The sequence below is a fragment of the Chrysochloris asiatica genome, unplaced genomic scaffold (assembly GCF_000296735.1).
Source record: "Chrysochloris asiatica unplaced genomic scaffold, ChrAsi1.0 scaffold00186, whole genome shotgun sequence".
NCBI lineage: Eukaryota > Metazoa > Chordata > Mammalia > Afrosoricida > Chrysochloridae > Chrysochloris > Chrysochloris asiatica.
In genome coordinates this window covers 5,907,297-5,921,853 of record NW_006408704.1, presented here as the reverse complement: position 1 = coordinate 5,921,853, position 14,557 = coordinate 5,907,297, and the positions used below count along the sequence as shown (strand labels likewise).

The window sequence follows — 14,557 nt, the reverse complement described above, 5'->3', positions numbered from 1 at the left end:
TGGTTCAGAGTTCTGGGACCATCCCCTGAGCCTACTTGGTCCTGTATTCCGTGTTGTTGCTGATGGAGCTCCTTACTACACTTCCACCTGATCCACCATCTTGTTTGTTCTCCCAAGGCTTGTATATTTTAAATGGCAATTTTAATGTGCAACTGGGATTGCAAAGCAGTGATTTTATTTCAAGGGAATTAAACATTAACAAAGGAACCCTGGTGGTATAGTGAGTTAAGTGTTGGGCGGGTAACCATAAGGATGGTGGTTCAAATCTACCAGCTGCTTCTCTGGAGAAAGATAAGGCTGTTAACACCCATAAAAACGTGCAGTCTTAGAAGCCCTAAGGAGCAGTTCTACTCTGTCCTTGTTATTGTTATGTGCTGTGGAGTCGGTTCTGACTCATAGTGACCCTGTACAGGGTTTCTGAGGCTGTAAATCTTTATGGGAGCAGAAAGTCTCATTTTTCCCTCATGGAACAGCTGGTAGTTTCGAACTGTTTACCTTGAGGTTCGCAGCCTAATTCATACCCACTGCATTACCAGAGCTCCTTACTCTGCCCTAGAGGGTTGCCAGGGGTTGAAATTGACTTCATGGCAGTGGCTTTTTTTTTTTTTTTTTTAACATTAACAGGTCAAGATAAGATAGCTTTATAACTGATTGTGTCCTGCCTTGATAAGGATTTCTAATTTATTCTTGCAGGGTGGGTGTTTGTTGGTCATGGTAAGTAGCTAATTAGAATAAGAAAGTAGCTGTGTAAGATTATTGGTGTGTGTGTGTGTGTGTGTGTGTGTGAAATTGTGTATGGTGATGTGGTATAATAAAGCAGAAAGAGCACCTGTTATATCCTGGGCTTAATCCTGACTGTCATTGGCCAATTTGACTTGGCCAAGTTATAATTGACTTAACCCTCAGTTTCTCAGCCGTAAAATGGGACTGATAAACCTGTTTTACAGGGTCCTTATGAGGATTACAGATGATGTAAGCTAAATGCCTGGTACTTGGTAGGTGAGTGGCAACTCTTATTAGTAATAATGAAGGCCTTACTCTGAAGAACTTGTTCTAAAGAGTGGTATGTGAGGTGTGTCCCAGGCCTAGAACTACTCAAGCCTTTCTGAGGATGAATCCTAAGACTCAGATTGCAAGCCCTGAGCCTGGGGCAAGAAGGAAACTTGCTGTGGGCACAGGCAACTGAGTGGAGCGGCGTAGACTTGCCTGCTCTCCCGCCTTGGCCAAGATTGAATGAGAACCTTCTGCAGTGAGAAAACCTCATCAAGGGCAAGAGGCCCTGTGGCACTGAGGTGTGAGCGCTCCAAAGACGCAAGCGCAGTATGTGCAGGAGATCTGGTGCTGCAGGTAAGGGACTTGGCAGATAGAGGAAAGCAGAGTGGGAAGGAGAGGGAAGAGGCTCTAGATTCTCCTTTGCCCCTTTGTGCCGGGGGGGAGGTAGGTGCCTGTCCTCTCAGTCTCTTTCAGACCTTTGTGGAGACCATTTCTCCATCTCCAAGTCCACCTTCAACCACACAGAAAGCACAGGAGTTCTCTTGAAAAGCCCCACTTCCAACATCTGCAAGGGGGCCTCACATAACAGCAATCCTTCCTGGCCTTGGCACTGTTCGGTGTATCTAGTGCAGTTTGGGGTCCATTTAAGCTAAACAGCAATCTTGCAAACTGGGTGCGACAGGACCCCCAAAGCCAAAAGTACAGAACTTGCTTAAGGATGAATAGCCAGTGTCTGAGCTGGGGCTCAAATCCTTACAAGACTCCCAAATTAGTGCTCCTTTCAACAATATTAATGGCAGCTGGTGTGGCGCTGTGGGTTAATGAGCTGTACTGTGTTGTCGGCTTGAACCACAGGTTGGTGGTTCAAGCTCACCAGCGGCTCCTTGGAAACCCTATACAGGGCCGCTATGGGTTGGAATCGACTTGAAACCAAACAACAACTTTTTTTTTTTTTTTTTTTAGCACACTGTATAAACTGTATAATTGGATTTAATCAATTTCCGGTGCTCCTAACTCTGATAGTGGGAATGATTAATCCCACTGTTTTTGTCGTTATCCGCCATTTAGTCAGCACTCACCCCTCATTCATGACAACCCCATGTACAACGGGATCAGACCATTTTGATTCTGCAGGGCTTCCACTGACTGATTTTCGGAGGTAGATTACCCAACTCTTCCTCTGCAGTGCCTTGTGGGCGAATTTGAGCTACCAACCTTTCAGTTAGCAGTGGAGTATGGTAACCATTGTGCCACCCAGGGACTTCTTGGCACATTTTATGGGCAGATAAATGGTAGTTATTATAATAAAGAGGCAGTTTGTAGCAATGGTGATTAAGGGGCCAAACTGCTTGGGTTCAATTATCAGCTCTACCACTTTTGTATCTATATGAAGTTAGGCCAATTACTTACCCTTTTTGTGTCTCAGTGTGGTGCCGTGAATTACTTAATCATAGCCTTTGTGACTCCCACAAAATGATTGCATGTGACTATGCAAATTAGGTGTTTGTGGCCCACAAGGGAAGCAGCCTGCTAAGAATGTCATTTAAGGTGTATGGAACGCCTGTGGGGATGGGACCATGCAAATAAGGGATGTGGAACCCCGATGAGGGAACTGGACAATTTAGCCAACCCACTAGGTTTAAAAGCCAATTCCATAGCAGTGGCAGGGAGGGCAGGGAAAGAAGTACGGAGGATCTCACTACCATCAAGAAAGATGAACCAGGAATAGACAGTGTCTTGGAAGCAGCAGAACCAGGAGACTGGCATGGACAGAGCAGTGGGTTCCCAGCCCACAGAGCAAGGTGACTACAGTGGGCATGCGGAGCCAGAGAGTCAGAGAGCCAGAGAGCTGGGCACTCTGAGGACAAAAGTTAAACAATTTGTACGAGTAGGATTCGGAGATACTGGTCACATGATTCTGAGTGGTGCAGCCATTCTCACTGTTCTCACTCTCTTTTCTGAGTTGTTCCTCTTTCCATAAACATGACCTCACTGCCCTCCATGGTTCCTATTAATCCTTCAAGTTGCTGTTGTTAACTTGATCCTATACAGATAGTTCTTTAAAGGGTGCAATGCTCAAGGCAGTCTAGCTAGTTAAGCTAGACTACTATGTGATTCCATGGTACTTAACAACAACAACAACTATGTGGTTGTAATAAGATTTCAGGGGAGAATTTTTTTTTTTTTTAAACTTTTTATTGTGAATTGAGTGAAGGTTTTCAGAGCAGATGATTGGTTTTACATTCAACAAATCATAGACTTTGCTTCATTATATGATTGCAGTTCCCTCCTTGCACCAACAGTTTCCAGCATTTACTGCTGTTCACTTTAACCACTGCATTCCTCCCCGCGTCTCCCGCCACCAGGGAATATTTTTTGATTTTAGGTTTAAAGATGATCTCAGGGCAATAGTGTCAGAGATTTAGCCAGTCTCTATGGCCTTAGAAAAGGAGCTCTGGTGGCGTAGTGGTTACAAATCGGGCTGCTAACCTCAAGGTCGGCAGTTGGAAACTACCAGCGGTTCCATGGGAGAAAGATGAGGCGTTCTGCTCCCGTAAAGATTTACAGCCTTGGAAACCCTGTGCCGGGGTCACTATGAGATGGAACCGACTTCATGGTACTTTACAACAATGGCTTCAGAAAGCCTGGATTCTGTGATCATTTGAAAATCTGTTCTATATTTCCCCCTTTAGGTCAGTGTTCTTTGATAGACTATGATCAGAATGTTCAGTGGAGTCAGTATGTGTTCAAGGTTCGTTCATGTCATAGCATTGTATCAGAACTTCATTTCCTTTTGTGGCTGAGTAATGTTCCATTTTGTTCATCCATACATGTGCTCATGGATCCTTAGGTTATTTCTACCTCACTTACTACCTTCTATCACACTATGTAATTAGCTTATTCAGCATTTTTATTGTTGATTACTAATGTCTTCCCCTCACATACACTTAAATTGTTAAGTCATATAAGATCATGGACTTTTTATAGACTTTCTTTTTGTTGTATCCCAACACTTAGAGCACCACCACCCACTGCCATCGTTTTAATTCTAACTCTTAGTGACCCTATATGACAGTAGAACTGCTCTTTACCGTTTCCAAGACTGTAAATCTTCATGGGAGCAGAAAGCCTCATCTTTCTCCTCCTGAGCCATTGGTGGGTTGAACCCGGAGCTTCGGTTAGCAGTTTTGGCATACGGTTGTTGTTGATAAGTGCCGTCGAGTAGGTTTTGACTCATAGTGACCCTGTAGTATATAGGGTTTCAGAGGAGCGGCTGGTGGGTTTGAACCACAAACCTTGTGGTTAGTAGCCTAGCGTCACACCAGACCTCCTGGAATATGGTTGATGTTGTTGTTGTTAAGTGCCGCTGAGTAGGCTCCAACTCATAGCTGCTCTGTATAGGGTTTCCAAGGAGCAGCTGGTGGGTTTGAACTGCCGACTTTGTGGTTCGCAGTCCAGTCCTGATCCTACAGCACCACATTAGGAGTCCAGCATTCAAAATAGATCGTGGTTTTTCATTTGGGAGGTATTTGGTGAGTGTATTACAATGTGGGTGTCGTGTCAGACGCACTGGAAACGGAGTCCGAAGAGCATCTGCGACTGCCCCTGAATTCCTGTGTGCTTTTGGGCTACTAACTCTCGATACACCGTCTCCTGCCTCTCGCGGCCGCTAGGAGGCAGTAGTGCCCGCCGTCCAGTCCCGCCCACTTCCCGGACGGACGGATGGCCGCGGGAGGGAACGGCTCCTCCCCTGGTAGAGAAGCAGAGTCTGGCCGCGTCAGGTCCATTTGCTCCCAGTCGGGCGGATTGTCCATCTGAGCCCGGATATGTCCTGCTACATCTACCAGCTGCCCTCCTGGGTGCTGGATGACCTGTGCCGCAACATGGACACTCTCAGCGAGTGGGACTGGATGCAGTTCGGTGAGTGGGGCCCTGGGAAGCTGGCTCAGTGGGTTTGATCCGAGGGCTCGGAATCGCCTCGATGCCAGTGGGTTTGCTGGTGGTGTGTGTGTGCTGAGGTTCGGGATGGGCCTGTCCCACCTCTGAACCTCAGTTTGGTTTCCCGGAAGGTCTTCTATGATCTCTGAGGTCCTCTGGCGCTAAGATTTCAGCTGGCAGCGGTTCCTAGTTTGTCTCTAGTAATGACCACCTATACTTTGCTGTTGTTGACTGGAAAATCTAATCCCATAAGAATAGGTATTAACTATTAATGTGTACTTATTGTGTGCCAGGCCCTGTTCTAGTCTTTACATATATTATTTCATTTAGTCAAATGCTGCCCAGTGAGATTTGAACCCCGAGACATGGCTCCACCGACCCTACATTGTAACTCCAGGATCCCCTATCTCTCCCCTTGATGTTTGGCTGAGGGATGATCCAGCCACCTTGGCATCTAGGAATAAACTGCGTGTGTCTTTTAAGCAGAGATTTGCAGTCCAGGTTTGGCCACCTACCAGCTTGTGGTTTGGAGCAAGTTTCTTAACCTCTCTGAACCTGTTTCTTCATCTGTAAACAGAAGAGGATAATTATATCTTCTTCTTAAAGTTGTTGTGAGGAATAAAGATATTGTAGTAAAAAAGTACCTACACACATAAGTGTTAGATATTCATATAAGTTACTTTGTCTTATAGGGTCCTGATCCCTCAGAATCAACTCAACAGCACACAAGAAGGAAGTGTTCGTTATTAACATTCTTAGTTTTGTGGTTTTTTAAAATGTTTTATTGTGAATTATGTGATAGTTTACATGGGTGAACATTGGTTTTACATTCATCCTATCGTATATCGTTTCATTGCCATGGTTACGATCCCCTCCATGCATCATCAAACAACCAAAGGGTATACCCTACAGCACACAGCCCCTCTCCCTCTCTAGGTCTGAAGTCACCAACAGCTCCATCTCTCCACGTCATCATCTCAGCCTCCATCTCTGGTGTCACTGCTTCTCTGGGTAGGGTCCCACTCTCCGCTCTTCTCCCTTGATGGTCCCAGGGACCTCTGCTCCTAGTTTGCAAAATTAATCACTCCCCTCCTTTGCTACAAAACGTCTACCTTTACATTTCCAACCCTCACAATCAGTCATGGTAACAATTATTCACTATTGTATCACAGGAGACCTATCTACATTTCCTTTCATCAGCCCCACCTAGACAGATTGTATACTACTCAGTGGAGATTCTACCTTCCTTAACACCCTCTGGATCTAGGTTCTGGCTTGAAAGGTTGAAGCCTGTCACTTCTTGCCTTTGCAGCCCCCCTATTTTAGGTAGCCAATGTCCAAGTTGCCCATCCCTATCTACTCTGTGTATGGAGGGGGTGGGAATGATTCTTGTTATAAAGATTTGTTCCCTTTTTTGAGCTACTGCAACCATAGGTGTAGGTCAAGATCATCAATTTGTATCAGATTATTCTTTTTTTCTTCTTTCTTCTTCTAGTTGAGCTCTGATCACCCAGTCATTGAAGCCAGGTCCAGTGGGTATTATCTGCAAGTGTGGGTCATTCTTGTTGTTGTTTTAATCAGTGTAACTGGTGCCATTTTCCGTCTTAAGTAAGATATATGTATTTTTTTACTTAAAAATTTGAACTATGAAAGATGTCATTTATATAACAATATATAGTATATAGGTACAGTTGAAATAATACTCATAAAATGAACATGTAATGTGTTATCCATCTAGTTTGAGCAAGAAATATGTATTTTGACTCAGTGGTTTTCAGCTGGCAGTGATTTGCCCCCACTAGGGGACATTTGCCAGTCTTTGGAGGCCTTTTGGGTTGTCACAAATTGAGAAATGCTGTGGGTAGAGGCTAGGGATCTATTAAACATCCTATAATGCATGGGACAGCCTTCCACAATAAAGAACTGGTTGTTGTTAAGTGCTTTCAAGTCAGTTCTGACCCATAGCGACCCTGTATGCCAGTAATGCTGAGGTTCATTGTTACTGTTTTAACCCAATAGCAAAAGTAATACATGCTGATTGCAAAGTACTGTCGGAGAAAAAAGATTAGTTCAAATTCTACTACCCAGGGATAACCATTCTTAATATTTGGGTGCTAATAATACTAATTGCTATAGGATAATCACTGGACTACTGACTACAAGGTTGGTGGTTCAAACTCACCAACTGCTCCTTGAAAACCCTATACAGGATCGCTATGCGTCCAAACCAACTCAATAGGCACTTAACAACCACAATAATAATAATAGCATTATTGGCTCCTAAATATGTGCCAGGGTTTAGGTACTTTATACCTTCTTGTCTTTTTCCCTAAACATATTTATTTGTATGTCTGTATTTTCCAAAAATCATATGATTTTGTTAATTCTATCTAATAACTTCTCTTTTTCTACTTAAAATATAGCACAGTTATTTTCCCTTGTCAAACAGTATCCTTTTTAAAAATTGAGCAAATATATACAACAAAACATTTGCCATTTCAACAAATTTACATATACAGTTCAACGACATTACTTGTGGTTCTCACATTGGCCAACCTTCACCGCTGTCCATTCTAAACTTTCGTATCACCTTTAACGGAAACTCTGCGCTCTAGGCAATGGCTTTGTCTTCCAAACTGAATTAATCAATTTTTAAGTGCGTGGGTTCCTCCCACCCCCAGTGTGTATTTTATTTTTGGTGTGAATTTTTATTAATTACTTTTCATTGAAAAAGTAATAGATGCACCAGGTTAAATTATGTGAATAATACAACTGGGATAGACAGGATTGTAAGCCACTTTTCCCTTGGTCCTCACCCTCCCAGGAGGCGTCACTAGGAACCCATTTTCCAAAGAGTCAGGGCATAGATGAGAATATATTCCCATCTGGTTTTCAAAGCTGCACTGTTCCTTGATTAGATAATCTGTGATTTAACCACTTGGAATGTGTCATGGGTAATGAACAAGTTTTGTGGTTAGAACGCCCTTTAGTTTTTCCATGTTGGTCTTGCCCTCAATTGTAAATGACAGACAACTTCTGTTTCTAGGAAATTCATCTAGAAGGCACACATATAACTTTTTAAAAGCAACTTTATTGAAATATAATTCACATATCATACAATTCAGTCATTTAAAGTATATAATTGATTGGCTTTCAGTATATTCACAAGTTGTGCAGCTATTGCACAGACCATTTTGGAGCATTTTCATTTCCCCTAAAATAAATCCCATACTCCTTAGCATCAGCCTCCACACCTTCCATTCCTCTTTATCTATAGGCAAGCACTCGTTTCCTTCTTGTGTCTATGGATTTGCCTGTTGTGGAATCGTACAACACATACATATGGCCTTTTGTATCTGGCTGCTTTCACCTGGTGTATAGTATTTTCAAAATTCATCCATGTTGTTGCAGGTATCATAACTCATTCCTTTTTGTTGTTGTTTTTGTTAGGTGCCATCAAGTCAGTGCTGACTCATACTGACCCCATATAGAATTTCTGAGGCTGTAAATCTTATGGGAGCAGAAAGTCTCATCTTTCTCCTATGGAGTGGCTGGTATGTGTGAACTGCCACCCTTGTGGTTAGTAGTCCAGTGCTTATTCTTCAGCACCACCAGTATTCCACATTCCTTTTTATGACCATATACTATTCCACTGTGTGGGTATATCACATTTTGTTTCTTCAGTTGATGGACATTTTGGAAGGCAACTGTGCTCACCACTTGGTGGACATTTTGGTTATCTGTACTTTTTGGCTCATATGAATAAATGCTGCTGTGAACATCCATGCCCAAGTCTTTATGAGAACATAAGTTGTCCTGATTGAAATAGTTGAGTCAGACGGTAGCTCTAGGTTTACCATTTTGAGGAACTGCCTGACACTTTTCCAAATCAGCTGTACCTTCATTCCTACTATCTGTGTAGAAGGGCTCCAGTTTCTCTACATCATCACCAATAGACGTACCTCCTCTCCTACCTCACCCCATCTCATTCACCTCACTCTAGCCACACTGGCCTCCTGGCTCCAGATGCAGGGTCTTTGTCCTTGCGCTTCCAGCTCATTCTTCCTGCTGTTTTTCCTATGGCTGACTTGTCTGTACTCATTTTCTGTTGCTGCTGTACCAAACACATAATACATACATAAAACAATGCCTATTTATTGTCTCATAGTTCTGGAGGTCAGAAATTTGAAAGTGGTGTCACTGGGCTAATGTCAGGGTGTCAGCAGGACTGTGTTCCCTCTGGAGGTTCTAGAGGGAAAGCTGTTTCCTAGTCATTTCCACCTTCTCTAAAACTGTTAATCTTGGCTTGTGGCTCATCATCCATCTTTAAGCTAGCAGTACAGCGTCTTCAAGGCTCACTCACTCTTTGACCTTTGCTTCTGTCTTCACATCTCTGACTCTGTCCTTCTGCCTTCCTCTTATAAGGAGACTTGTGATGGTATTGAGCTCACTAGATAATCCAGGGTGATCTCAAAATGCTTAATGCAGTCACTCCTGTACAACTCCCTTGTCACGTAAGGTCACATATTGTTGGGGGCTATGATTCTGCTGACTACATGTCCCCTCTTTCGGGAGGCTGCCCCTCACCCATTACTCTCTGCTGGGCTTTAGTTCCTTTCTTCTGCTTAACGTACTTTTACATTACCTTGTTTGTTAATTGTTTATATCTGTCTCCCCCCCATAGAAAGGAGTCCTAGTGACACAGGTGGTTAAGTGCTCAGCTGAAAGGTTGACAGTTTGAACCCACCAGCCACTCGGTAGGAGAAAGATGAGGCTGTCTTCTCCTGTAAAGGTCTCCAGCCTTGAAAACCCCACTGGGCAGTTCTGCTCGGTCTTATAAGACCCTGTGAGTCAGAACCGAGTCCGTGGGAGTGGGTTTGATTGGTTTCTCTTCAAAGAATGGCAGTGCTCCGAGGGCAGGGACCTCACTTGGCAAGTTGACACCTGATTCCCAGAGCCTAGGACAGCAGGTGGCAAGAAGGGGACAGATGCTTAGTGAGCTTCTGAATGAAGGACATAGGATGAGACTCCTGTGTTGGACAACTCCCTGCCTTGCTCACTGGTGCGCTAAAGCTCTGCCCCTGCCCCGCTCTGTGACTTTTGGCAAGTGACCGCCTCTCTCTGAACCTTGAGTTTCCTTATCTCGAAAGTCAGCGTTGCTGACAGGCTTAGGTGACATCTGCTGTCAAAGTCCCTACCACCGTCCCCTCCTCCCAGCCAAGGAAGAGTCAGGCTAGTCTGGAAGGGTCATGTCTGCTCTGGGAGGACTTGGAAGGTGGGCAAGCTTTGATGTTGAGTCAGATGGGCCTCCTGCAGGACTCAGGAAGTCAGACTTGGAATTGGCTCTAGGGGGTAGTATCAGTCTGGGCTTGCCAGAGAAACAGAGCCGATAGTAGGAGACATTTTAACTTTGATTGTGAGGTGGGTGAAGGTTTACAGAGCAGCTCAGTTTCCCTCCAGCAGTTCCTGCACGTTTTATTTCATGTCATTGATTGCAGTGCCCACATTGTAGCATCACTGATCTCACTTCCTCCCTGGGTTTTTGGTTTCTCTTCCTCCTTTATAAGGATTTATTTTAGGTATTGGTTCATGTGACTGTAGGAGCTGGCCGGCAGTCTAGAAACTCTGGCAGGATTTTGTGCTGTAGTCTTTCCCCGTCCCTTCTGCCCTTCCCCTCCTGAGACAGAATTTCATCTGTTCTGGGAAACCTTAGCTTTTGCTCTTAAGGCCTTCAAGAGATTGAATGATGCCCACCCATATATTCTAGGGTGATCTCCTCCACTTCCTGTCAGCTGATCACAGATGTTAACCATACCTACTAGTATCGTCTAGATCAGTGCTGTTAAATATGTCTGTATCCACAGGGCTAGGCAATGCCGTTGTTGTTAGGCGCTGTCGAGTCGATACTGACTCACAGTGACCCAGAGTGACCCCAACGGAATGAAACTGTCCAGTCCTGGGCCAATCTCACAGTCAGCACTACACTTGAGCCCATTGCCACTGCCACTTTGCCAATCCATCTCGTTGGGGTTCTTCTTCTTTTTCTCTGACCCTCCACTTTACCAAACATGATATCCTTCTCCAGTGACTGGTCCCTCTGACAGTATATCAGAAGTGTGAAAGAAGAAGTCTGAACCGACATGATGGCTCTTAACAGCATACTATATATATATATATTGTATGTTGTTGTTAAGTACCATGGAGTCAGTTCAGACTCATAGCAACCCTGTACAGGGTTTCCTAGGAGCAGCTGGTGAGTTTGAACCGCTGACTTTGCAGTTCAAACGGCTTTGCAGTCTGGCGCATTAACCCACAGCGCCATACCAGGACTCCATATATATGTTTATAGTTTAAAATTACCCATAGTGACCCTGTATAGGGTTTCCAAGGAGTGATTGGTAAGCTTGAACCACCGACCTTGTGGTTCAAACTGACTTTGCAGTCCAGCACCGCAGAGCCACACTCCCATTCTTATGTGGTATTTACTATGTGCCAAACATTATTCCAAGTTGTGTTAACTAACTTGCTAACTGATTTACGTCTCACACCAAGTCCTGTGGTAGAGGCTGTTAGTATCCTCATTTTACAGATGGTGAAATCAAGGCATAGGGAGAGGTGAAGGACCTGCCCAAAAATAGGTGGCAGAGGCAGGATTTGAGCCCAGGTCTCTGAAGCTAAAGTCTGGGTTCCAAGTCACTGTTGTCTACCACCAACATAAGCATGTATTCTTTTTTTAAAAACTGTTTATTGTGAATTAAATGAAGATTTATAGACAAGAGTATCAACTTTACATTCAACAAATTATATGCTTTGTTTCATCTCAATGCTTATAATCCCCTCCCTGCGACTACAGCTATCCTGCTTCCTCCCTGTGGCTCCCCAATTGCATCTTATACTTCACAGATGAGCAAAGCAAAAACATTTGATGCACACATACAAAACAAAAAAATACATATTCATTTAAATGTCTAAAGGGCACACCCTGCAAGCCAGGGTCCTGCCCACAGGCACACAGCTGCTCTGCCTCCGCCAGCCAATAAGCATGTATTGTTGTTAAGTGCTGTGCAATCCATTTCCAAGGAGTGACTGGTGGATTTGAACCGCTGACCTTGTGGTTAGTATAGTCCAGTGCTTATCCTGCAGTGCTACAGGACTGAAGATTAGACACAAAATGTAACCAGTGGTTTTTCTCTGTAGCTTCCAAGTTGGGATGACCATGGGGAATGTCAGTTTCTTCTTTTCTCAAATGTCCCCCCAGTGACCATGTTACTAGTGTGTACTGAAAAAAAAAAAGCTGTGCTTTTGGCAGGGCCCTTGACTTGCTTAGCTAGCAGACTTTGTCTCCTTCAGATCTCTCTCTTGTCTTGGCTCTGTCTGAAGAGTCTGGTTAAGTGCAGCTAGACCAGTACTTTAGACATCCGTCATTTTCATGGAATTAAGTCGTCCAAACAGGAAGGCACCTCAGCATTTAATCCTTGTTTCTTCTGGTTACCTGTGAGGAATTTGTAACCAGTGGGGGCAGGGCTGCTGGCCGTAGGTGGCGACCCTGGGCTTCTGTTTTTTCCATTGCATCATGTTGTCTCCAAAGGATGGGAGGTGTATGGATCCCCAAGAACTTCCTCTTCTCTCAGCTCTTTTTCTCCACTGCTGGAAGCAGCCTTTGACCCTGCTGATATCACTTCCCACTGACCAGGAATCTGGCCTGGGGTTTCCAGTGACTAAGTTCCACTTAGAAACTTTCCATTCCTGACAAGTCACTTCTCTCAGAGACTTTCCCTCTGCCAGAGGCTGTCACCCCTCCTAACTAATTCTGTGCAGAGGAGAGAGGGTTGTGTCCTCTGACCGACCTCAAGACTATCCGAGGGTCCCCATTGTTTTCTAGGTCAAGTCCCAATGCCGTCACCTGGCCTTCATGACCTGTGACGATTTGGTCTCCTGCCTCTTTTCTCCCTCTCAGTCCACCTCTGTCTGTTGCTTAGTTCCCTAGTTCTGCTGTAGCAGAAATGCTACAGATGGATGACTTTAACAAACAGAAATGTACATGTCCACAGTTTAGGGAACTAGAAGTACGAATTCAGGACACCGGCCCTAGGGGAAGACTCTCTGTCCACTCTAGGGGGACGTCTTTGTCTCAGCTGCTCTTTGTTCTCAGTCTTCTTTTTAAATTATGTTGATTTTGTTGTTGTTGAGAATAAACAAAACAAAACATGCACCACATCAACAGTTTCTACATGGACAATTTTGTGATGTTGACAATATTCTCCAAGCTCTGCAGCCATTCTCATGCGTCTTTTCTGAGTTGCTCCTTCCCCTTTAACACAAACTCACTGCCCACTAAGGTTCCCATCTAATTGTTTAAGTTGTTATTGTCAGTTTGATCCCATAGAGCTGTTGGTGGTTCTGTGCCGTGGAATCGGTTCTGACTCATAGCGACCCTGCATAGGGTTTCTGAGGCTGTAAATCTTTATGGGAGCAGAAAGCCTCATCTTTCTCCCACGGAACCACTGGTAGTTTCGAGCTGCTGACCGTGAGATTAGCAACCCAATTCGTAAACACTACGCTACCAGAGCTCTGTTCCATAGAGATGTTGTTGTTGTTAAGTACTGAGGAGTCGGTTCCAACTCATAGTGACCCTGCACAGGGTTTCCGAGGCTGTAAAGCTTTACGAGAGCAGAGAGCCTCATCTTTCTCCCACAGAACAGCTGGTTATTTCAAACTGCTAACCTTGAGGTTTGCAGCCAAATTCGTAACCACTACCGTTCCAGAGCTCCGTTCCATAGCGATAGATAGATCTTAAAAGAATGTAATGCTGAAGGCAGACCTTTTTTTACTAGTTAAGCTAAACTGTTTGGTTTTACGATGACTTCAGGGGGATATTTTTAGTTTAATATTTAAAGATTGTCTCAGGACAATAGTTGGGGGCGGGGGTGGGGTTTGATTTAGCTTCCATGACTCTAGAAAGCTTAGAGACCATGAGAATTTGAAATTGTGTCCTGCATTTCCTCTCTTTTGATTGGGATTCTGCTATGGAATCTTTGAACAAAATATTCAGTAATTACTATCCACTTCTTTTAGTCACATGGTAAAGGAGGCAGTTGTTCACAGAGGCAATTAACCACACTTCTCTATCTCCTGACTCACCTCCAATTCCAGGAGAGTAGAGACCAATTGTTGTGCCTTGGTTTGCCACTTGCAAGCTTTTAGACACCTACCTCTCCCCCCCCCCCCCCCCCCCAACTACACAGTGAGATAGGAGATCCAGCAGAAGCTCTGAACACATCAGTAGGCCAAGTCCCTGGGATGTCTCTTGAAGCATGACCCTGAACCTCCAAATCTAGGAACTAAATCCCATGAAGTGTTTGGTTGTATATAGACAGCCTCAGCAGCTACTTTGTTGTTGTTGTAAATATATCTATCACACAGTTGTTGGCTTTTTGTTTTTTTTCTTTTTAACTTTTTATTATGAATTGATTGAAGGCTTACAGAGAAGATCATCAGTTTATATTCAATAAAACATAATTTGCATCCAGCAATTCCTGTACTTGGTATTTACCCACAAGAAATACGAGCCATAACACAAGTAGATATATGCACACCAATGTTCATAGCAGCACTATTTACAATA

At 44.1% G+C, this 14,557-nt stretch overlaps 1 protein-coding gene across 1 annotated transcript in view; it reads left to right on the top strand.

The window, feature by feature from the left end:
* Positions 1-4,820: 4,820 nt before the first annotated feature.
* The window catches only part of IRAK2 (interleukin-1 receptor-associated kinase 2), a 115,750-nt gene continuing 106,013 nt past the window's right edge, over positions 4,821-14,557 (top strand). The window contains exon 1 of the mRNA XM_006872206.1: positions 4,821-4,914. Coding sequence (XP_006872268.1) covers positions 4,821-4,914 — 94 coding nt within the window. The remainder of the gene's footprint in view (positions 4,915-14,557) is intronic.